We start from the raw sequence: 26,226 nt of genomic DNA on the forward strand, positions 1-26,226 counted from the left end.
GTATTATGCGCAACCTCTCTGGGATGAGGAAATACTATGCCTGTCCGTCACAGGATCAGCTGACAATGCTTTCCCAGTGATTGATGCTCATTCCTGGGTCAGCCAATTCGCTTCTTAACACGTCCTTCCTTTCAGATCATCAATGGTGGATGGGCGTAGACACAGCTGTGAGTGGGTCACTGGCAGATGACTATTGTTCCTTAAGAGGTGTGTGTGTGGTGGGTGCTTAGAAGTAGGTGGGGTGCATGTTGCATCATGCTGTGTGAAAAATGACTGTCAGCAGGTGACCTTATAGCGCATTTTCTTGCATTGTGTGTCTCAAAGTCTTCATGATATAGCTTCAAAACCGAAAGGACATGTGTTTAGGCTCACGTTACTTTGCAGGCTGCTACTACAATCTTGCATTCAGGAATGGAAGAAACAAAGCTAGAATCATACTGTTTTTGCTCAACATGTTTATCTAATCAGTTAACTATTGCCAAGTTAATTTGTTATTTAATTTATGACCCTTTCAAGGCGTTGCTCTACATGCAATTATTGTTTTAACTCTTGAAAATGAACACCTTAAGAGATAGTAGTAAACACTAAAATGGGTGATATGTGACTAACTGCCTTAATTGCAAACTCCACGCAAATTCTTGTTTCACCACCTAACAAAAGCGTGGGATCCTTGCCAAATCATTTAATGTTACTGTATCCGTAGAAGTCATTCACTTTGCTGTTTAAGCTACTAAAAAAGAAGTATTTGCTGTTTACAATAGTGTTGCGCCACAGCTGTCGTCAGACTTGCATTCTTTGCTATGACTTTGAATGCATTGTAGTGCCTTCATACATTGTCGTGTCCTCATGAATGCTTAGGCCTTATTGTGCCTTGCTACATGTGCTATATGTGCTACATACTGCTCTCTAGGTATCCCATTGTGCTTCTGCGCACTGGGATTTGCTCCTGTGTACCCTGTGGTAACTTTTCCCCAGCTGTGGCTTTGCTGCCAGGTGACCTACTGTGATTTTAATTCTCTGCGGTTTGGCTCCCTGGTGTCCTACTGTGTCCCATTTCACCTCTTGGTGCCCAATGCAATGTGTGTCCTACCATTCTTTTACTCCTTGGTGCTCAATGCAATACCTGTGACTGGCTCCAATATATCGCACAAGCACGTTATTTGAAGCACACTATTACCGAAACATGCCACGCCAGATGAATGCCCAAGGCCCTCACTAAATTCCTTGCACTAAGTTTCTCAAACGCTACACTAAAAGCACACTATATGCATACCATCCGAGTAACAAGTAAGTGGCAATTGCATAACCTTTCCGACAGACTTCAAACAACAGAAAGCTACGCCTCTACAATCAACTTACATTTCACAGTCTCTCCGCACTGAACACCTAGAAACAGACCCTCTTACAGAGCTCAGTTTACTTCCAGTCTGCACACATCAATACAACTGCAAAGGTATGTGGCGTTTCTCCTCTCATCCCACTAATCTAACCCAACGCCTCTCTTTCAGATACACCAGAGCACCTGGACCACCCTAATTATGTTCACCAAGAACACATCTGGATGTTCCTCCTCCTCCTCTCATGAAGACACACATCTTCCACCACCAACGCAGGGGTGTTGGTAGGTCTGGAAAAGATCCGGAGCTAGGCTAATGTCGGGACTGTTGGGACTCGGGGCTAGCGAGACTTTTGGTTTTAGCCCCTGAGCTTCTATATGGGGCTACAACCAAAAGACCAGGGGCCTTAGCCCCCTGAGCCCCCTAGCAACACGTCTGCCACTAACAAAGTGCACACTTTTTCTACTTGTACTGTAACCATCTTCAATGTTTTTACAATAAGTCACAGTTGAGCATATCCCATTGCCACGATACTTCCTAGGTGTTTTGTCCTCCATATCTACCTTTAGGATATCCCCTGAAGTCACCTTGATCCCCACTTTGGCTAACCTAGCCACACATGCCATGGAATGCTCTACATGTTTTGCAATCTGCAGCACTTCCTCTAATGTAGGATACTCCTTCAAGCCTAGTTCTTCCCGTATCAGATTCTTATTGCAGTGTATCATGAATTTATCACGAATGTGCTCATCCAACATCTCACCAAAACTTCACATCAAGGCCAGGTGCCTGAATGCTCTGGTGTACTCCTGCACAGATTCAGTAGGCTCTTTTATACCAGTGCCAAAATTGTAATGTTCCAAGATTTTACTCGTTTTGGGATTAAAACGCACAGCCAGTTTCATCAACGCAACTTCTAGTGTATTCATGTCCTCTGCTTCCATTACTCCAGGAAGGTCAGGTAAGGTTTCATAGATTTTCTGCCCCTCATGCCCTAGAAAGTGCATTGGCAATCCATAGCAAAATCATTTCCACATGTTGCTCTGATGTAGAGCACTTTGGTTGGTCCAGGCGATGGCATGAAAACAAAAGGCCTGGGACATTTTGCATAGCCGTTGTTCAATGCCACCTACATTTGTTGGGAGGTTAGAACTGTAACTTACTGCCCTGCACTTTGAAACCTGTGTCTTCGCACCAATAACTGAACATGTTCAGCATGTATTCAATTGATCACGACCCGTCGCCCTCGCAGGTGCCCAGACACTCCAAACTATAATTCCTATATGCTCACGTGACACGACAACGCTTTTGGCATGTGTTTATGCACTGCGTAGCAATGCTAATATCCCGTGCAGGCCGGCCTTCCTCCTGCTGTTCCGTCGCACGCAAAGGCGCTGCATGGTTCTTTATTCCTAAGGGCACCCTTCTCACGCAGGTGTAGCTGAGAGGTTCAATTCACTAATTAGGGTTTGACTGCCGGAGCAGTGCTGCACTCACCGCAACCAGCATCGCCCGCCGTCCTTAGACAAGAATCTGGCTGCTCTGTTTCCAGCGACGGTAACTAGAAAGCAGCTGGGTGTGTTCCACTCCGTTGAACTCGTCGCCGATGTTAAGGAGCACTTAGAGCCGGTAAATGTGTTTAAAGTCCTCTATTAGTACAACGTCTCGGTGGTAATATCCATGCAATCCAGCCCATGCCTTCCTTCAACTGACTTTCTTAGAACCCTTACAACTCATCACTTATGACGTGTCAACATTCAACTCTCTACTTCACACACACTTTCCTACTTTCCTGCTGTGGGACAACCAGAACACACAAACGTATATGTAACAATGCGGCGACAAACTGGAGATTAAGGAACAACTTTATTGCAGACAATCTGAGCCCAGCAGGACTCCGCCATCATCTCTCCAACCGCTCATCTCTGGAACCTAGAACCCTCACGTAAGTAAACAAGCAGTGTGCAGCAAGGTTGGAATCCTACCGTGGCAGGATTCCAAACAGATACATAACACACATTACAACACTTCTCCTCCCCATAATCCTGTAGAAAACATGCCAGAACATACACCCACACAACCATTCATACACTATGCACCCCCATACAATCAAGAGCACACAAGGAGAAGAGGGAAAAGAACAAAAGGGGTGGAATACAACTACAACCGGAACAACCCTACTGCAAAATGGCACCTACAATGTAATCATTAAATTTGGAAGGCAACGTCCTCTCCTGCATAGGGTAATTGTTGATGCTAACGAGGGCAGTGTAAATGGAGGTGGGAACAGGGGCACCCACGCCGGTAGCCACGGAGACGTTGTACTAATAGAGGATTTAAAACACATTTACCGGCTCTTAGTGCTCCTTAACATCGCAACTCATAGAACCAGTGACGGTTGGGCCTAGTAGTGAGCAAGGGTGTTAGTGGGGTGTGGGGCTCTCCCAGTGTTTCTCCCTCCTATCTTGTCTTCAGTGTCCCCCACAATCCTAACGTATGGTGAAGGTGCAGGACCTGGACATTAAAGATACAGTAAATCTTACCTCGTGTCCCTGGAGACCTTCTTTATTACACTGGGATTGTGTGGGACACAGAAGACAAGATAGGAGGGAGAAACACTGGGACAGCCCCACACCCCACTAACACCCTTGCTCACTACTAGGCCCAACCGTCACTCATAGAACCACTAAGCCTTTACATTCCACAGGATGAGACCCACAATATTCTACACCCAGCTATGAGCATAAACTCATAAACATACATTACAACACTCCCCCCTCCCTTGGCGAAAGAAACAAAGAGACGAGGGAAAAATTACCTGCATCCTACCCAAGTCATCACAAGACCAGCACTGAACCACAGAACACGGCGGCCGTCCATGCTAGCAATCACAGCACCCAACACAAGGAAAACTTTCACAGGGCCAACCGGACCACTACCAAAATGCCCCACAGGCCCAACCGGACCACTACCGAAATGTCGAACCACTACACTACCAGAATGCCCAACTCCAAGCCCAATGCCGCTTTAACTGCAAAACGCAACACTCCCACAGCCAGTACTCAAACCCCTCGATAGAAACCTACAAAGAACAAAAATAACAAATAATGCACCTCCACCGTGCCGAGCGGCCCCTCGGAACCCAGGACTGCCACTCCCAGATCAAGCTATCCTTTAAGGGACACAACTACCTAACAAACAAACCCTAAACCACCATCGCACAAACATCCTCCCACTCTGGTCTGCCCCCCAGAGTCTCGGAACTGCCACTCCCGAGCACAACCCATACATAACACACATTACAACAAGATACCACTTGTATTGGCATTTAGAGATGTAATGCAAACAGGCACAATACAATCAATACATTTGTAACTTTGTTATATAAGATAGTTGTCAGAACACGCTTCAATCAGAATAGCATGTACAATATCAAGAAAATACAATTATATATAATAGTTGTTTCAATATAATACCAATAGCTGCCCCTGTGAGGAATAGAGCACATTGGTATACAAGTACTAAAATTATGATAGGTTACTTATGTGCCAGCTGGCTTGATTGCAATTTAGACTGGATGGGAGCCTCATGGTTTTGCCGCTTTACGGTATCAGTAACTATGGGCGGGAGAAAGAGGGGAGATGGACAAGAGTGAGCGGGACTTCCGTAGACGTCTTCTCTCTTTAATAATGTCAGTGTTGCTTTTAGTTGATTAGGGCTGAGCTTAGTAAGAAGGATGGTCTTATTGGAGAGGTCATGTGGTTGTGAGATAATGGATGTATAAAATAGTGTGGGGTGCTCGGAGAGCTTTGTGGCAAATACATCTTGGGGGGATTGATTTATATGTTAAATATAAGGAGACTCATGGTAGTTTACATACCTTGTCTAATATAGGGCGTCTTTCGTTGTCTGATGAAGCGAGATTTGCAGTTTTTTAAAAAGCACTCCCACATCCCTGGGGCATCTGTTACAGAATTTTTTGTTGTTGTTGTCTTAGTTGCATACTTATAATGTGCTCAACTATCCAGAGGTTTCCAAGCATGGACTTGGGGGTCGAACCTGTGTCCTCTTGCTTCCAAGGCTATCCTCCCGGGATTATGGAATAAGTGTTCCAATGAGGTCCATGTCCTATTACACAGGATCATGCCATGCTGACCCTATGCAAGTGATGTGTCATGTCTGTGCACCACAACGTGAGAGATGGGGGCTCTTTTTTCTTCCAGCAAGTGGTTGCTATTTATGGCTATTGCGAGCATAATTTCCAGAAAACTAGTCATGTGTGCTGTGATGATTGTTATCCTTTTAATGCAGTTAACTAAGAGGTCTGTGAAGGAGGAATTCACGTAAGGCTAAGGATTCTGTAAGTGGTCAGTATCCTTTAGGTTTAGGGCGTAAGAAGAGCATGTGCTCAAATGCTCCAGTTTGAGATGCTCCATTACATCTCCAGCACCAGTCGCTGTCTCTAAGGTTGGATTTGAAGAGTTTAGTTGGGGTCCAAAAGGCTCCGTGGAATATAAAGCAGGCGTTTGGACTTTGCTTGCTGCCTTGGAGGCATGCCAGCCCCTTTCATATTTAGCTTCCCATTCCTATGTGCGGAATGATATGCCCGCGCCCTCTTCCCATTGGCGTTCATACAAGGTTTTGAGGCTTAAAGTGGGAGGATCTGCTAAGTTTAGCATATTGTAGAAATCCTTAAGTTTGGCGTTCTTATTGTGTAGGAGGGTGTGGAAGGTATTATAAGACTCCGTCTGTTCCGAGCTGTTTCCTTTTTCTAGGATTTTCATATGCTTTGAAGGACATAGCCTTTTAATACTATTGCATATTATCTCTTTATCTATCCACGTGTTCCATTGTAGAGTTTAAAAAAATAATCTAATCTCAGGGTTATGCCAGATGGATGATTCCGGCCCTCTCTGAGCCGTGAGGCCTGTTTGTCTATTGCATTTTTGCAACAACAATGATACAGAAAGTAGACCATTTTTGCTAAGTGGCTCAGGTTCAGATATGGAGTTTAAGGGGGAAAGTGGCAATGGTCTGCATATTTGTTCTTCTATTGCAAGCCCTCTGGTGGCTTCATCTTTACTCCTTATAGTTCACCATTGGGAGATCTGTTTGAACCGAAGTGCCTCAAAGTATAGTTTGAGGTATGGGAATCTCGTTCCACCCTCAGATTTCCGGCCACTGCAATTTGTTTAAGGATATTCTGGCTGCCTTCTGCCGGATAGGAATTTAGTTAACAATTTGTTTAGTTCCTTATAGAGCTTGTCAGTTATAGAGTTAAAGGTAAAGGGAACATCACCAGAGGGTAGAGCATAAATGGAGTGACCATCATTTTAATAGTAGCTAGACGTCTCCACCACGATAAACGCAGTCGTAACCAGTTATCCAATTTCTCATATGCTCTTTAAATTATGTGAGATTGGATGTTCTCACCAGTAGTTTCAAGGGTGCTGTGGAATTGTATTGCTACATGTATAATTGATGTTTAGGCCATCGATCAGGATATCGGATCTGTTGAAAGTGGGAGTAATGGGGAGGATTTCTATTTAGTTTGTACCCCAAAACCATAAGTAATGTTTTGATCTGGGACATAATTGCTGCAACTGAGTTGGTGGGGTTCGAGATGAAGAGGATAATATTGTCAGCATAAGCCGCCACCTTGTATTCTGCCTCTCCACATGTGATCCCCTGAATAGTTGAATTTCTTCTGATGGATTCCAGTAATGGTTTCATAGCTAAAATGAATACAGTTGGAGATAAGGGACAACCTTGGCAGGTACCCCTGGATAGATTAAAGGGTGACGATACTAAACCATTTATGGGTAGGGAGCGCTTGTGGGGCCAAGAGCACTGGCTTGATCAAATTGATAAAAAAACTTGAAAAAAACCATGTCACTTTTTTAATGCAGCAAAAGTCACTCTAGGCGATGATCAAATGCCTTCTTAGCATCAAGAATCATTAGTATTATTTTGTTCAGTCCAATGACTCGTTTATCGGGTGTGGGGGGCATACGGGGCATTTGAAATTCTAGGTTCGGTCTTGGAGAGAAATCTAATACATCAGGGCCCTGCATGCATACCAGCAATACAGTGTTATTTTCTACTGCTCTGTATGTGTTAAAATGCCACTTACCTCTGACTTTACTAAAAAAGTGAATTAATGGGAAAAGAGAAAAACCCACCCACACACACCAGACTGTTTCTGGTGTACATTGTTGTGACAAATGTCCTGCAAAAGCATTTTTAAAAGTGGGCCACTCTATGTTAGATATGTTAGTGTCATGAAATAATAATGTTATACGCTCTGGACACCGCATGCTCTATACACACAATGACATACTTGACTAAATAAATGAACAAGAAAACGCATGGTTTCTGTTTAATATTACAGAAAGAGTTGTGGGAATGACGTGGGGCCTCATAATTCTCCCCGAGCTCTGGCCCGCTGACACAGTACAGGGGAGCAGGCCGGCCCTCATGGCAGCCTAGGACGAATAAATGCACAATTGCAAGGGCCTTTATCTGTTCATAAATCACACTCCACCTTAGGAAAGAGGTTATCTGGGTTTCCAGCAGGGCGCGGAACCTAGCATACAATGGAAGCATTCAGATGTAAATGTCAAAGCCCCCCAGGCCGATTCCACCGACATATATATACATGAGTTCACTGGGAGAAGTGGGATCCTCTGAGAGGGCCCAGGAGCAGCCCTTGGGTTGAGCTGACAGTTTCTCGCCGCCGTTGGTCATTTATGCTGGAGTCGGAACACCGGATCCCAAATGCCGGCGTTGCTTCTTTTGCCTAAGGCCTGCGTGATAATGCATGTAACCTCACGGTCTGCATATTTTTCCTGCGTCACTCTGCTGCTTTCGAGCAAGGGGGCACAGCTGCCAAAGATGGGAAACTTCCTACAGCAACCCCTTTGTTGCCAATCTCGTCATGCTGCACCCCATCTCCTAACACTACGGTGCCACACCCCGGGTCCTGGCGCTTCATACATCTCTATTTGGCTATTTGGATTATGCTACACCCTCCAAGCCTTGTGCAGACTCTGCGCGATGGCACAACACGTTTTTTGTGCGTGCAGCTTGTTTGGACACCGGTGTGAATTTATCAGCGCAATCATAAAGCATCATGACCCGTCCAGCCAATTGAGTCTGTACTGTACTTGGTTGTCATTTTTCACTACACAAGTACCCAATGACGTAACATATCAGACATTTCATAGGTCCAGCCACAGAATTCACTGCAAGTGGCAGAAGTAGAGAGGCCTGACTAAGCCCCGAACCTGCTAGCTATGGGCCTGCCCGTATCCTTCCTCACATGTACACCTGCATGTATCACTTGAGTGCTTCGATGTTTAGTCTCGGGGTGAGGATCGCCCTTGATTAAAACCCCGAAATAAATGTATCCATCACACCCTCTCATTCTCCTCCCTGCCTGCTCCCTCTCCACTCCCCACAAGCCCTCTGTCCCTTCGCTCCTGGGCCTACCACGCACACAACAAGATACCGGCAGCTTTTGCTACAACATAATGAATAATTGAGAGTTAAATAGCCTTGAGGTTCATCGGGAACATCGGCCAGGGAAGGCCCCAATTGCATTAAGCAGTGCAAGCTGGGACGGCAGACGATTTGCGGGCCTACTTCAGAATGACGTTGGGGGGCCCGTGTGCTTATAGCTGCGAAAACCCACCTGCTTATGTTGACAACAAAAATGCATTCATCTGGTCAGCGACGGCCTTAGCACTGACAGTGCCCGCAGCAAATGAACAACATTTGGCACCCCCGGTCGCCTCCCCCAGCGCCCCTCGGGGGTGGGGGTGCCAAATTAAATGGAGCCCTGCTGCAAAACTAGCAGTGGTGCTGTATTTAATTAAGTGATTAACTCCCTGCCCCATGCTGGCTTGACGACCTCCGACCCTATTGTGATAAATTGCACCCGCTCGACGAAAGCGGGTACATTTCAGTTCAGTAGGGCGCTTTCCGTGCCTTCACCCTCCGAGCCAGTTTAAGGAAGACCTTGAAACACTTCCCCACGCTGGCCTGCCAGAGGGCTAAAGGCAGGGCGACCCGGGCGGTCACCCAGACGGCCCTGCTCTAAGCCCGGCCCTGCATCTGGTATAGTTTAGGTTTTCAAATGCAAAGGGGCAGTGGTAAAATTGAAAATATATGTGTATTTTATGAATGGAATGTAGGAATTAATTCAGTGCAGCATAGGTGGAGAACTGGGGGGCGGGGCAGCTGTCTGATGCATAGATTACAATCCATGTTCTTTTTTAATTGAAACAAGCACATAGTTAAGCACCTTCACCCGCACTTAAACCCCCTGTGAGGCACTTTTAACCTTTGCATGTGAAATGGGGCCCCAGACATGTGGTTCTTTAAGGTTTTGGTGGCCCCGCTGGCTGTCTTTCTAGGTTATGCTCCTGTTGAGGTCAGTGAATCTGTCCAGTGATCATAGTGACCTGTTTGACACTAATTTCAGCTCTTTCCTGTGGGCCAGTAAATATGTTTGGGAATTAATGAAGTTCAAGGTAGGGACCATGTTATAGAATCTTAATAATAAAACCTGTGAAATCACCCATTGGAATGTGCATTAGGAAACATATCCTCAATTGTTCATTCAAGTGCAAGAACACCCTTCCAAAAAAACGAAAGTCAAATACACAGAAGAAATTTGACTGAAATGGTATTGTTTGCAAAATTCCACAGATCACCCGTCAACTCATCTATTCCAGCCCAGGATTCAATTAGAATGACTGAAAACCCGTACCAACTTTCTCCACTGAAATTCAATGCATTTATATGTTGCGCATACATATGTATTGTGGATATCATGAAAGCATGACTGGCTTTTAATGGATCTTGTTTTTTTAATTCAAATATTTCAATGAGTAAAATTGTGGTACCTTGTTCGGACATCTTGATGGTGCGTATTCTCGACACTTCCTGTTTGATTTTCCCCTCGCAGTAGTACTCTCCGATTGACGTGTCTGCTTTCTCTCCCGACCACAGCACCTGCTTGGCTGAAGGCCTCCGCTTGTCTTGGACGGCTTGAAAATGGGACTTGTTCATCTGGGTATTGACTTCTCTGACAATGCTGATGGACTCCGAGGTGCTCCATCTCGGAGCGATGCAGATTAACGACGTCTCCGAGTCGGACACCAAAGGCAGGACATTGATGAGTATCAAATCCGCGGCGGCATCCACGTCAACTGAAAGAAAGAACCAGAACATGTAAGACCATTGTACAAGATAATCAAAATGGCCGCTAGCCTGCAAGACAAACCGAGTTTTGAATGATTTGCTTCCCAAGAAAGCCACATCCCATACGAGCGTCGACAGAAGAAAGCAAACTATCAACCTTTTACTTTGCCATGGCAGTGAAAAACAAGGATTTTGTAAATGCGGGTAAGTGGTCCATTGACGCCTATAGACGTGCTGACTCTAGGGTGGGGTCACCAGTCAAAAATGCTGTCTCATCCTTTTCCTTCCATTTCAATAGGTGCACCATTGGGTAATTTTTAAATGTAATGAATTAGTGCCACACATTATGGTCCCACCTTCTGTTTCCGCTAATGTTTGGTTAGACTATTGCGCGGTTGCAAGGAATCACACATCTATGATACAATGAATGGGTTGTAGCATGTTCTTTCTACTGCTTTACATAGAAAAGGTATTTTGTTGATGACTGTTGGTCACTACTTCCCTTGGTCTGCTTACAAGGGCGCTGAGTTCATGTTACGTACAAGTGTTGAACTGTTTTATTTATAATGCAGTTTACATCCCAATGTGGTTTTGTATTGAGAATGAATTTGCTTAACCTACAGTAAAGGTCAACATCAGAGCTCTGAGCCTGGCTACCGTCTCACCAATATGAAAGGTGTTCATCTTATCTACCCCTATTTCCTTGTCTGTTGTCATCTATATACACATACTGTGTGTTATGCAACAGCCTCTCCTTCGGCTCCTCTTCGGAGTTCATGATAACGTCTATGTTAGAGACCTCTCTCTCGCAGGTGATAGATTCATAGCCATCACTTCGCCGCTCCCTGGCAATACAGCTCAGGTGGACTAAAATAGATATCTTTGCCATCTGTATACAGAGGTCTAGTATTGTGTGGTGACAACCAGGTTTCCAAACAGGGAATTGGTAGGGTTCTGTGCTGCACACACCCACCATATTACAGAAGGGTTCATATTAATGCTTTAAACTTGCATAATGCTGCCGTAAAACCTTTAGTGGGCGTAAGCCATCAGGTACAAATGAAACATAATACAACACTGTCTAAGACATGCCAAACACACAGCGTCATTAAAAGATGAAAAGGACAGAGAAAATTCAGTGCAATTAAAATTCCTTCTTAATATATCTACCTAAAAACATGCAAAATATGCATAAAACAAAAAAAGGTTTTAAAACACAGGCCATAAAGTGCTAGTGCATACAATTCACAATAAATGGGCACTTCAGTGCATGCTTGCTATTAAATTATTCCTCTTAAGCCATGCCCAATGGATGTATTTTGGAGACAAACAATACTACATCCATATTTGCTGTTTATTTGCAAAAGGACATGGCCTCCCTTGTCATGTGAATATTGGACAACCCAAACAGCGGATTGAGATACCTTCTCCTTAAGTCTCCTAAGCCCTCGCAAATTAGCATGAGATCGCGGCATCGCACATCAAGCAAATTGCACCCAGCATCCTGTCCCAGTGGCAGGTATAAGACCTTACCAGCAGGCAGCACCTTTGGAACCTCATATACAATGCTTGTGTAACTACATCCAAATATAATTCATATCCTGGAATTCACTTGTGATTCAAATATTCGGGCCCACAGGTCAGAGCAGAACACATAGCAGTCATCCTACTTTTTTTGTAGCTCAATTAGGGCATCGTTGCTCGTAGTTTCGCACCCCCAGTTATTGATGTTGGGGTTTCCAAGTAGGAGCTCGGCCCTAGTCTCACAAGCCATTTTCTTTTACATATATGAGCCGTTTAATTGTTTGCCCACCCCTCTGTGACAACACATGTTGAAGGGCCTCCCTATATTTGGCTAGGCCCGGATTGCCCCATACCCATAACCAGTAATACATGGGTCTAAGCCCTGCCTCTTCATCAATGAGGCCAGATCACACTCCATTCGTAGTATTGCGCTTGGGGCACTTTGCAGCAGTAAAAGATTGCTTTTAAGAAACCTGCTTATGATTACAGACAAAAAAACAGTGTTTAGATATGTCCGACCCATACAGGGCTGATGCCTCCGCCTGTGGCTGGTACATTTCAAAAGCTGGTTGGTAGAACCCCCACCATGCTTGAAATGAAAAATATTCAGTGCATCACAATTCTTTTCCAAAGTGGCTTTGGCGTTCAGCAATTGGATAGCCCATCTTATGCCACTTTAGAAGTGTATACCCAGGTAGTCTTGCATATTGTGGGTGGAGGTTCAGATTCTATTAAAGACACAGAGGCAAGTATTATCTCTCCCTCCTAATGATATTGGCAGAGTAACAACTGCCTCCTGCTTTTGAAGTGTCCTGAAAGGATATAGGGTAGGGTATGATCAAGGTGTCTGCTCAAATCCAATGCCAGTGTATGGACATAGTCTCCCTAATCCCTATCCGGGTTTATGTTTCAAGTGGGCAAAAAGTGCATTAAGGTCCAGGTGTACAGATGGTTTTTGCAAAGGGTCAAATGATTAGCTTCAATACTTGTTCTGATAAGGCTATCATATAATGTTTTCCTCTCTTTAAATTGTATATTTCTTTCCAGAGGGTTTTTGGGACCATTGAGCTCTAATGTTCTTATGTCCTTTAGCTGTGTTTCCCCCTCTGAGCTGCTTTCCCACTCTCCAAAGGGTAGATAACAGTTTTCCTCTTCCAAATATCGCATTTCCGTAGAATTCACATGATCAATGACTTCTCATGTTGGGGACAGAAGAGTTTCTATGGAGAATGATTGTTTCCTTACTCTGAGTGTAACTCCGCTGTCCCAGTGAGCCTCCAGTTGAGGCTTAATCACGATTTTGATGTTGCTTTCCATTCTGGATTTCTAAAGTTACCATGCTACTGCCATTGTTAACATTTTGGCTTTTACCATCTCTTTTGGTAGTGCCCTAATGTGGGGTTGACTGTCTATCTTATGTTTTTACTCTATAATTCTTCTCCGGTCCATTCAAGTATATACCTTTATGGGGTCCTCGCTCCCTTGTTCTGTTCATTTCATTTTCTTCAGCAGGTCAGGCTAAGTATGGGGTGTCCCCTTTTGGTTCAAATGTTTCTTAAACTCCCTGTTTATTTCTCATCACTTGGCAATGGCGTGTTCTATTGATCAGTTTATTTTGAAAGGTTAATAGTTGCATGTTTCGGTGCATTTATTTCATATGGATAACACATAGGAACTGCTAAACATTTATTTTTTCTTCTGTTTATCTTTCAGTACTGCATTATAAGTTATAACAAAGAAACCATTTAATTAATGTTAAATCATGGATTAGATTATTACATGGCACTTGGTACAGGGTCTTTCCTGCTTCTGGATAACATTGTCAAATCTACAGAGGTTGTTTCCATTGTCGAACGTTATTGTAAATTGTAATTGGTTATTTATAACACGCTTAATACCCAGATGTTTCTAAGCGCGGTCCCGCGGATCAAACCTGTGTTGCTCCACGTCATCTTGCTTCCAAGGCGAACCTGTTGCCCATGAGCTATCCTCCCAAGACTTGTATATAAATAAAAGCTGCTAAATTTTAGTATCTTTAGCACTTCGATTTATGCTAGGAGGCCACAAAGAGTATGTGTCTTTTGCTCCCTCCCACCCACCCTGTTTGCATTCTTTTCTCTCTCAACAGGGGCTGGAGTGTTAGACAAGGAACTTAGCTGCCCGTCTTGCTACTGGAGAAAGGAATACCAGTGACGCTCGTGATATAGAGCAAGTGCTGGATTGTTCTCCTCTCTGAGTTTTGAAAGTTGCTACATCGTCTCTTGGATCACGTGTCTACTACAGGAAGTACTTTAGTGGTTCCAGGCAATAAAGAAGAAGGATGAGGGGCTGATCGCATGGACCTTTATCTGTTGTGATTGGCTGTTGCAGGTGTTACGACCCCGCCCCCAGCTAGTTAAGGAGCTCCGCTTCATGTTATGTCTTGATATATTTATCTCTGTGTTTTAAAAATGTCTTGAACGTATTTTGTTGTTGTTACTGCTGGATGGGTAATGTATACTACTCGCCCCTGTGTCTTCAATGGACTCCAACCCCCCACTGGCGATAGTGAGGGGAATTAGCCATTGTGTAATTGTGTGGTCAGTAGCTATTTTGCAATCTCAGGAAACCATGCGGGGAATCATCGTTCAAAGGTGTGCATGTAGCAGACGGGATCCAGTGATTTTACCAAATACACCACAGAGAATGCTTTCTACTGAAAACATGAACAATGAAAAAATACCGACATTTTAAGTGGGTAGAGCGGGTGGATATGGGGTTCGGGTGGGCTTAGGCTTATAGAAAAACAGTGGGCTTGGGGGAGGGGGGCCCAGAAAAAGAGAAAAAACATTTTGTATATTTGTTGTTTTGTGCTCGATAAAAAAGCATTCTCTGTAATGGTATTCGTTAAAAAAAACCACATAGATCCGTAGTACACATCATTTATTGGACGAGAAGAAGGCAAGTACTTCCAAGAGAAACGCATTACCTGAGGGTGCTAACAGTGAGCGCACCGCTCCCCGCGCAGAAAAAAAAAATTCCACACAAAAGGACAAAGTGATAATTGATAAGGGAATGATCCAGGTGGGGGTGAGAATCTAGGGAAAGCATGGTCTGGGAGCAGCACAAACTAACATACTACATTATATATAAAATGTATTCAGGTCATTATTTATATAGAGTTTATACAGATGCGGAGAGGAGTGAATTAAGGGGGAGGACTGATGTGCTGAGAGGGTTGGTATCTCATCATGTTTTTTAAGCGTCACGGCAGCAGCGCTACAGTTAAGTTTGCGTGACTCTTTACCAACGAAAATTTGAGAATATTTTCTTCTGTAACTTTTGATCTTGGACAATAACGTTCCACCAATTTTGCAGCAATATGGTACGGCCACATCAAAAGCATACTTGCCAAATTTCGGGAAATGTGTTGAACACCTCGCTCTCACAGGGAACTGGTGAACTCAGAAAATGAGAAATCTCAACTCTGAGATAAACACTTTTCAAAAATGGCAAAGAGTATCTTTAATGTGGGCATGCACACAAGAAAATGGCTGTTTTTCATGGAGAAAAAACAAATATCCATTTTGTTTTCCACAGAAATGTATTTTTTCTTAAATTCAAAGTGCTTTGTGTTGAGTGGGTTGGGGAGACCGGTTACCAGGTGTGGGATTTGTGTGTGGACTGTGTGCACGAGAAGAGTGTAGGAATGAGGTTTATGGTTGGAAGGCAGGACACTCTTTATGTGTCTTGTGCTGCCGTGGGTCGGGAAGTAGGATGGCAGGTATGTGTTCTGTGCTGTGGGGAGTTGGGGCAGCTGAACTTCGGGTGTGGGTTTTGTGTTATTGTGCTGTATGTTAAGGTTACCAGGTATGTGTTTTGTGCTGTGTATGGTTTGAGGGGTCAAAACGTCAGGTATAGGCTTTGTGTTTTGGGAAGTGGGTGGTGGGCAAGATGGCCAGGATGGGTGTTGTGTTGTGGGGCATGGGAAGGCAGGACACCGTGTATGTCTCTTTTGTTGTGGGGGTTCGGATGCTGGACGCTGGATATTGTTTTTGCGTTGTAGCTAGTTGGGAGGCAGGACACCAGGTATTGGTTTTGTGTTTTGGAGGATGGGAAAGGAGTTCACTAGGCATGCGTTTTGTTTTGTGCTGTGCAGTGGATGGTGGCAAAACAACAGTTATATTGTTATTGTTATTTTGCATTTATTTAGCGCCTTATATACCATTGGTATGGTCTGAAGGTGCTGGTAGGTTGAACACCCTCAGGAACCGAAGTTCAGATCAGTAGAGAGAGTAGAGAGAGTCAAAAGGTGCGTGTAGGCACCTGGTATGTGTGCAGCTCGTGCGGTATCCGTGTAATAGTTGCTTCTTAGCGGTAGGTGTGGTGGTTGAGAGATCAGGAGTATGTGTTCGTTCTGGCAGGATTTATCCAGACCGGGTGTGGCTGCGTTAGGCCTGAGGAGAACGCCTGGCTGGGGGGGTATAACCAGCAGTGTTTACTTAGAATGATGTGGAGTGAGCGGCGGATGTTGGTATGAGAACAGTTATACTGAATGGTGTCATAGTATCTCTGTGTTCTAGTTGAGTGGTGATGTAAAGGAGAGAGTAAGCGTGGTGGTGAGATATGATGGGTTTTATGCTCTTTCAAACGTTCTCTGTATTCCAAACCATACTATATATGTCACGTAATTCTATGCGCTCCAGTTCGTTCCGTGCACTCCTATCCACTCCATGCATTCATGCATTCCTGCTTGCCCCGCGCGCTCGAGTCCGCTCCACGCGCTCCAGTCCGCCATGCGTACTCCAGTCAGCCCTACACATGCACTGTTGTCTGCCCCACGCATGCACTCTTGTCTGCCCCTCGCATGCACTCTTGTCTGCCTCACGCATGCACTCCTGTCTGCCCCACGCATGCACTCCTGCCTGCCCCATGCATGCACTCCTGTCTGCCCCATGCTCTACGCATTCGGCAGCTCTATGTAATCGTCGATTCTACGCACTCATCAGTACTGGATGCAATCTGTGTTCGTTCATTCTACGTACTCGTCCGCTCTATGCAACACGTCCGTTCACTCTGGGCACTCGTTTGTTCCAGGCACACGTTCGCTCCAGGCATTCATCCGCTTTATGCCCTCACATGTACTATGCATTCACCTATTTTACACACTCATCCCCTCTACGCACTCACCCCCCTACGCACTCACCCCCTCTATGCACTCACCCCCTCTACGCACTCACCCCCTCTACGCACTCACCCCCTCTACGCACTCACCTCTCTACGCACTCACCTCCTCTACGCACTCATCTGCTCCCCGCACTCATCTGCTCCCCGGACTCATCATCTTTAAGCACTCGCGCTTTTCACGCATTCAGCAGCAATATCCTGTTCTTTATATTCATCTCTTCACTCATCTGTTCTATACTTTCATCCGTTCTATACACTTATCCACTCCTCCACTCCTCCACTCCTCCAGTCCTCCACTCATCCACTCGTCCACTCGCCCACTCGCCCACTCATCCACTCTATCTACTCATCGGCTCTATCTACTCATCCTCTCTGTACACTTTATCCACTCATCCGCTCTATCCACTCATCCGCTCTATCCACTCATCCACTCATCCACTCATCCATTCTGTCCACTCATCCGTTCTATCCACTCATCCGCTCTATACACTCATCCGCTCTATCCACTCATCCGCTCTATCCGCTCATCCGCTCTATCCACTCATCCGCTCTATACAGTCATCCGTTCTATACACTCATCCGCTCTGTACAATCGCCAGGTCTGTACATTCATCTGCTCCAGGGATCTACACACTCTCCGCACTTCCATATTCATCCATTATCCACCCTCATGTGCTCTACATACTCATCCACTCCACATACTCATCTGTTCTACACATTTATGTGGTTTACGCTCATCCGTTCTGGACATTCATCTGTTTTACATACTCTTGCGTTCTACTCGCTTCTCTGTATTTGAGCACTCATCCGCGCTACACGCTCGTCCGTTCTACACATCCAGCCGCTCTACACACTCATCCACCCAGCATGTTCATCCATTCCATACACTCATCCGATCTACAAATTCATTCGATTTCCACACTCATTCGAACTATATAGGTTTGTGTTATGGACAGTGGTGTGCAAGACAACAGGGATGGTGTTCACAGGGATCAGAAGCAGGACATACTATGTGTCTTTTTGTTGTGGGGGGGTCGAATGCTGGATGCTAAATTTGGGTTGTGTGCAGTGCGTGCTAGGGTGGCAGGACACCAGGAATTGGTTTTGTCATTTGGAGGTCAGACAGACAGGAGGCCAGGGATGGGATTTTGTGTTACTGGGGATGAGGAGGCAGAGCTCAAGGCATGAGGTTTGTGCGGTGCGGGTTAGGGTGGCAGGACACCAGGAATGGGTTTTGCCTTTTGGAGGCCAGGGAGGCAGGAGGCCAGGGATGGGTTTTGTGCGGTGCGGGTTAGGGTGGTAGGACACCAGGAATGGGTTTTGTCTTTTGGAGTCAAGAGAGGCCAGAGGACAGGAATGTGTTTTGTGTTCCTGGGGATGAAGAGGAAGGGCGCCAGACAGAGGTTTTGTGTGGTCTTGGTTTGGGTGGCAGGACACCAGGAATGGGTTTTGGCTTTTGTAGGCCAGGGAGACAGGAGGCCAGGGATGGGTTTTTGTGTTGCTGGCGATGTGGAGGCAGGACACCAGGCATGGGTTTTGTGCTGTACGAGTTAGGGTGGCACAACATCAAGAATGGGTTTTGTCTATTGGAGGCGAGAGAGGCCAGAGGACAGGAATGTGTTTTGTGTTCCTGGGGATGAAGAGGAAGGGCGCCAGACAGAGGTTTTGTGTGGTGTGGATTTGGGTGGCAGGACACCAGGAATGTGTTTTGTCTTTTGGAGGCCAGGGAGATAGGAGGCCAGGGATGGATTTTTGTGTTGCTGTGGATGAGGAGGCAGGGCGCCAGGCATAGGTTTTGTGCGGTGCGGTTTAGGGTGGCAGGACACCAGAATTGGTTTAATGTTTTGGAGGCCAGAGAGGCACGAGGCCAGGAATTAGTTTTGTGTTTTGGAGGCCAGAGGCAGGGAATGGGTTTTGTGTTGAGTCGGCAGGGCGCCACACATGGGTTTTGTGTGTTGTAGGGTGAGGCAGGAGGCCAAGTGTGGATCTTTCGCCGGCGCTGCTTGTGTTAGGCGCTTGGAGACCAGCCAGTGGGACTGGTTCCGCTGTAACTCAGCTCTTCCCATGGATTCTTTGGCTTCTCACTTACACTCTCTGCCGCCCTTTGTTCTCATTTCTTCACACAGAATAGAACCTGGTTAATCAACACAGACCCTGAAACTTGGTGCGGCGCTTAGATGTTTAAGGATGTGCAGGCTTTCCTACCATTGTGGGAACACACTGTCTGCCCTTCCACAGTGGATGATGAATAATGACATTTGAAGAGGGACGGAAATACCCGCACGGTGACTCTAAATGATAAATAAAACACTGTCCTCATTTCTTCCTGACCCGCCATGTGTTATAGGGGAATCAAGGGTTGAGTAATACAAATCCTGTATCTTTATGTGTTTTTTAAATGTTTGAAAGAGGTGCAGGCAGGTGCACATATCCCTTTGAGGCTGGATTACACAACCATCATTTATGTCGGCCTCCACTGGTATTTAACTACGTCATTGGGCGGAGCCTACAGTGATTCCTTATGCGAATTCAGGACGAACATAATCAGCCTTAGCACTTAAAGGTTTAAAGGCGAAAATACAGAGGCCCATTTGCTCTGCGGGCTATGGAAAAGGAGTCAGCGCCTCACTGGTTCACTCTCCATGACCGGGTACCATTTGGACTAGCTTGTCTCGCTAGTCAATGTACCCACCTTAGCTCCGTTGACATATGTCTCTGCAACCTTTATCCCCCTACACCAACTCAGAAGGCCCTGCCAAATGCTTTCCCAGCTTCCTATAATCTACCTGGATTCCTATGGTGATCTCTGTTTCACCTTCCAAGCACCAAAAGCATGAAATGCTGTGGTGTCCTTCTGCTCCCTGCTAACCATACTGTTTAATGAAGCAGTGTGGTTGACTGGTCTCACGAGACTTATTTAAGGGTGTTTGTGTGCTATATAAATGCATCAAATCAATCAGTCAGTAAATGATTAAGACTGAAACATATGAAATTGTAGGTAGATAGACTGTTTCCCGTGCTGTGTGTATGGTACGGTATGCATGTTTCCATAATCCCTGCCACAGGAGATTGCATAGTGAGGAGTGACTACTTCCACTGCAAACTCACGCCTGACTATTTCCATTAATGTTAATGTTAGATCTGTTAGTCTCAAACAAATAAGATCTATTTTTGATAAGTGATATGCAATGGACCAATAAAGCTTATATAAATATATCCAAATATAAATATAATAGAACATTGTACTATCCTGTGAGAAATGTTGTACACATTGTGATGACCCTATTAACATGTCTTTCATAAATTTGACACATTTCAATTTTTTGTAAGAAGATTGATTCCTCTCAGACACAGCTGAAGTCAGTTAGTAGAAGGTTAGAATGAGTTCCAGCTGAAAACCCTGATTCTCATACTCGGATTCTTCCCCACATCCCAGTGCTCCTCCAGACGGCCGCCCCGAAACAATCAACCTCGGGAAAAAGAGGCAAATAGACTCTTGAAAAACAATGTTGGGGTCTAGGTCCAGCCAATGAGTGCGAGGCATTCAAACATAAAGGAATCAACTTAGGATCTCTTCACAATCTCTCAGGGTTTTACAGAGGTCAAAAGGAAAGACCCTCGCTCATTCCTTTGCCTTTATTCCCCCATCCTCTTTTTCATAAAAATGTAATATAATGCACGTTTAGCAGAGGGACACTTACATTTCCAAATAGCTTTTCTTACCACGGCCAACTGCACCATCCTTGCTAGAACCCTCATCCTGTCAGAACTCGACTATTGCAATGCGATCTATCTAGGGACCAGTCAGCGGAACCTAAGGAAGTTACAGGTAACACAAAACAACGCTATCAGGGCAGCACTAAATATTCGGAGAAACCAGCATATCTCTGACACTAGACATAGCGTACACTGGCTATCGGTCTCCCAAAGAATCTCGCTCAAAACTCTCTCACTCACGCACAAATGCCTGGCTAACCAGGCTCCAAAATACCTGGCGCACCGCTTCACACCCTAAACCTCTATCCGCCCCCACAGAACAGCCCAAGCACACTGTCTTTCACTACCGAGGTTCAAGCTTCTGAAAGCAGGGGGCGGCAGCTTCCCGGTACTCACCACTAAGTTGTGGAACTCGCTTCCCAATCCACTCAGATCTTAATCCTCCTTCCACTCCTTCAAGAGTAAAGCTAAAATGTGGCTCATAACGCAGGACTCTTAAAGCATCCACCTGACACATTGCCCATAACCAGATACACTGCTTTTCTGCTGCTTGCCGCTGCTTGGCATTGCCGCTGTGACAAACACCTTTGTAAATATCCTATGTATGTAATTTGAAATGTATATTGTTTTATGTTTGTTGTATATTATGTTACTGCAACCTTAAAGAAATGCACCCAGATGCCTTTGGGCCAGGGGCGCTATATAAATAAACAAAATACAAATACAAATAGCTGAACTCTTCAATCTCTATCAGAATTGGGCTCTGTGCTTTGCCTTTCCTCGCTCGTGTCTTTTCTTCTCATATCTGCTCCCACAATAAAACCTCAAATCTCTTGAATAATTGACCTTTTCCACCTTCCTTCCCAGGCTTTTTGTCACTGCTTTAGAATCTTGCTTTTTAATTTCTTATCTGCTGTTTCAATTTTTAAATGGCTGTGTGGGAAAGTTCTTGATGGATCCAAAGTGTTTTCAAATGATTTCAAATTTCTTCTTTGGTGTGTAAACCGTGGAATGCCACAATTGATAGTTCTAAGTGAGACAACCAGGCCGACTGCATGTAAGGAAATCCTGTCACGCACATCTTGTAAAAATAACATTTTGGAGGTGTTTACTGCTGACTCTGTGATGGTTTCTAGAATCTGTGCTTTTTAATGTTTTTGTTTCAGGTACATACAGTTATAGTAGTCATTTTTTATAAAAAGAATGTATTTATTTCCCCAATGCACTTCCTCAATCAAAAAAAACTAGAACAAAGGTAAGAAATGTGGCCATGTGCCATCCACATGCACCCCTACAGCATTAGATAGTAATCGTCTTTGGTAAAAAAAAAAAAAAATGTATTACTGTCAGATTGAAAGTACCATACTTTAACTGTGTCTTGAGGCCTGGAGCATTTTTGATTACTCACTTACCTACTGTGTTTTATGACTAGCAGAATGATTTCGGATGAACCCACATCTGAGAACAATACCAATGATGCCCTTTAGAGACCCTAAGTGCATTGGGATCAGGGTTCCCCAAGTATTTTTTCCCCCGAGAGAGCTGGCTGTGTGGGCTCCACTGTTTGGCGGGAGCCAATGTTTGATTCTTGCTTAAATCTGGTACAGAGTCCAACAGCCAGACGTTCTTCCCGCGAGAGAATAAATGGGATACCGATGTTTCCATTTTTGGTCATGGCTGCTGCCTGCACCTGAGAGTGAGTGCTACATATGCCAAAGCTAGATATTACCTGCTTGCGAATGGTGTCTCGATTCAATCCCGAAGGGACCAGAACGAAATCTTGGGAAGGAGTTTGTTAAGCTGAACAAGAAATCCTCCAGTAATTGAGTGTCAGCCAATGGTTTACATGAATGTAACCATGTATTTGAGATCTGAGTTACACATCCGTCCCAAGTCTTCTATTTAAACCTTGGGTCTGCATCCGTTCCTTGTCAATCCAGGCAATGTGTACCTAAGCACAGTTGATGACTCCCTCAACCATCCCTTGTTCCCAGGAAAGCATTGCTACAAGGTCCGTGAGCGGGTCTGACATGAAGAGGTGTAAGCACTGGACATTAGAACACCAGTAGCCCACAGTGCCCGAGACCTGTGGTAACAGGGAAAGAAGAGTCAAGCAAGAAGCAAGTAGAAATCGAAAAGTAACTTTAGGACTCCAAGGAGTCAATCTTCTACATCTGCTAGATACCTGTCTACATTACCCGGCACTGGACAGGCATCTCCATTAAACTAAGCAGCCGCACCATATCTCTGCTCCCGCAGTCTTTCTTCTCTTGAGCACAGACACACCATTAATGACTCCATAGAAGTCCTTCTTGCTTGAAGATCGTGTTCAGCTGTACTGGAACTGCTGCCATCAGACCATAAGAACACACAATCCATTGCCCCTGACCTCTCGTTTTCTGACGACCTGTGTGGTGACAACCAGTGGTTGGGAATTGCTGAAAATACCTCAACCTGGGGTTCCCAGCACTTAGATTTCCTTCAGAATGGCACTAGAGTGATTCCGAAGCAATGCTCTATCTTTAAAATCAGGCTCTGCAGTTACCACTGGGGACCACGGGGCATTTGGACCTGCATATCGCTTAGCCAACCAGAAGCCCTTGTATTATTTCCGAAGAAAGACTAAATCAGGGATGAGCCAATCTGCGCCCTAAGGTACTGAAACTGAAAGGTCCCAGTTGACCCTTGGCTTTGTGGTTGACCCAAACAAGTAGGGTCTAGAGTCCCAGTGGTATTCAAACTGTTTCATGCTAAACCCGCCCTTGAGTACACATATTATTGCTAAACCCCCCCTTAAGTAAACATTTTCTTACCAGGCCCCCCTAAGATGCCGTATTTGCATCCTTCAAGCTCTCCTATGGGGGTCAGCCCCACAATTTGAAGACCACTAGTCTAGACTTAAGAGCACTCCTCGAGGCTGTATGAGCCTGAATTATTTATCCGTAACTCCATCAACACCTCACTTATTCAAGAAATAAAAGTATTTGTTCATAATATCTATGTGTGGGCAGTCCTTAATTAACAGTAATGTTGTGTTTTCATGCATTATAGTTTACCACAGTCCCCACCTGAAAGCTGGCAGTCATTACATGACACCTTTATGTGATCCAAGGAAAGTGTAAGGGCTGACTGTTTGGCTATGCTTAAGATGGCAACCTCTGTCCTAAACACAGGGTTGGGTCAATTCCCGTAACAATCACTTTGTGAGAAAATCACTGGCAGAAATTGGTGGAAAAGTAGAGAACATATTCTAGGTGCTACAGTTGAGCTTCCACCAATCTAAATCGTTGCTAATCTCAAACAAAGGTGAACCAAGCTCTCTGAGAGTTGTTCTCTGAACAAGCTGGGTGTAGTCTATCTGGCAGAGGACAATTCTCTCAAGCAGAAGCTGTTTGCAGGATATATGCAGTGGACAGGTTTAAGCCTTCATGGGTGCTGGAATCTCGGTCTATTTTTTCATACAGCGGTGGCAACAGGCAAAATTATACTTTAATAAGGTATTGGGCAATGGCAGGCCCTCCACAATTGGTGACGGGCTGTCCCGTGGCATTAAAGCAATGGTACAGTTGCTGCCATGCAGAATGTCACCATCAATAAAGATGGCATGGAGTGCTCTGTGGGACAGCACCACCTTCTCCCTACAGAGACAGGATTGGCTATTGTAACACGTGGGGGCCTTATTCTTCAGGCTTAAGGTGGTGCTCAAGTGCTCCAGCACTTAGGAGGCAATGAGGGCATCTATGTTGACACTTTCATTGTCTCCAATTGGCTATGTGGTGATGGGACCCAGGAAGGGGAGTTGTCAATCATTTCCTCCCATGCTTCCTGTTTCTATGTGACGGGCAAAAGATGGGCCTTACTGATGAACAGAGCCAGCAAATCAGGCAAGAGTATAGATGGATGTTTCAAAAATATCTGTGTTCGTAGGTGTTTGTATGTGATTCTGCACACAATTCTGGGAACCTTGAGAGTGACACGGGGCAGACCCTTGGCAGGTAGAGAACCATTGGGGAAGAACTGTGGTAGGGCAGACCTCACGGGGCAGAACTTAGAAAACGTGAGAAACACTGAGGCAGGCCTCGGCACTAAGAGCAGCAATGTGGCACAATGGTGGCTGTGAGAACCATATGGGGAAAAACTTGGGCACTTAAAGTGACATTTGGACAGAAAAGGGCTTTGCAAGCGATACTATGGCATATCTGTGTCAGTGAGAGCCATGTGGAGTAGAATTTAGGCACATAGAGTGACACGGGCGGGATTGGGATTGAAAGAACCACGCAGTTAGAGCCACACGTGGAAGTACTTGTGCTCTTATAGTCACATTAGGGTAGAATGTGGGTACTGAGAGCGGCTTCGGGTTGGAACTGTGACAGTGTTAACCACATGGGACAGAACATGGGCACTGAGCATGGCACTGCGACACAACTGTGGCAGTAAAAACCACTTGGTGTACAACTGGGACAACAAGCGGCATGAAAATGTATTTACAGGGGCAATATTGGCATTTAATGTTGCAACAGGCCTCATGATTTTTGTTGGGAACCAGCAGGATAAAAAGAGTTTTTCCAGTGTCAATTCTGGCATATATTGTTGAGATAGGTCTTATGGTGGGCAGTGCTGGCCTATAATGTTAATATAGGACACATGATTTATTTTGGGTGCAGTCAGAATTAAAGGGGGTCAGCACTGGCATATATTCTTGAGATAGGCCCACTGATTTTCTTTGTGCATAATAACCTAGTAGGTCCCTCCGGACATTACTGGCGACATGACATTTGGACACCCCACCCCGTTCCCTCGATTTCACCCCCTTAACACATGGGACGGTTGCCTGAAATTGACGAAATATTAATGTGGTCATAGAAGGACCGGACAAAGCTCATTTGAAGCATTTCAATGTGAGGAACACAACTTATGGTCCTAGGATGCACCGTTTCCGAGATATTTCCACCGCAATGCACTGCAGTGCACCACGCCAGGGTGAGGCGACAGGTGGGGAGAGCACACAGAAGGTCCTAGTATGCTGCAGCATGCCAAATCTCACCTCCCCTTTACGTATGCCCCGGGGTATGTCAGCCTGCCACACGTGCCAATTCTTAGTGCAGTTTTCTACAGATTGCAAAGCACATCAAGCGATAAGCGACTCGGAACAGCGACCTACAGGATCATTGATTTTCAACAATTGATGAGTGTTATCATGTCAGTCTACAGACCGGTGCGGAGTACGGGTACTTTTTTCTAGTGTGCTAATAAAAACATAATCAGGACAATGGGT

The 26,226-nt window shown here is 45.1% G+C and overlaps 1 protein-coding gene across 1 annotated transcript in view; it reads right to left on the bottom strand.

Moving 5' to 3' along the window:
- The window catches only part of TEK (TEK receptor tyrosine kinase), a 682,216-nt gene that overhangs the window by 460,961 nt on the left and 195,029 nt on the right, over window positions 1–26,226 (bottom strand). Inside the window, exon 2 of the mRNA XM_069630921.1 lies at window positions 10,247–10,552. Within this exon, the coding sequence (XP_069487022.1) occupies window positions 10,247–10,552 (306 nt within the window). The remainder of the gene's footprint in view (window positions 1–10,246; window positions 10,553–26,226) is intronic.

The sequence above is a fragment of the Ambystoma mexicanum genome, chromosome 6q (genome assembly GCF_040938575.1).
Source record: "Ambystoma mexicanum isolate Mex_15411 chromosome 6q, UKY_AmexF1_1, whole genome shotgun sequence".
NCBI classification, from domain to species: Eukaryota; Metazoa; Chordata; class Amphibia; order Caudata; family Ambystomatidae; genus Ambystoma; species Ambystoma mexicanum.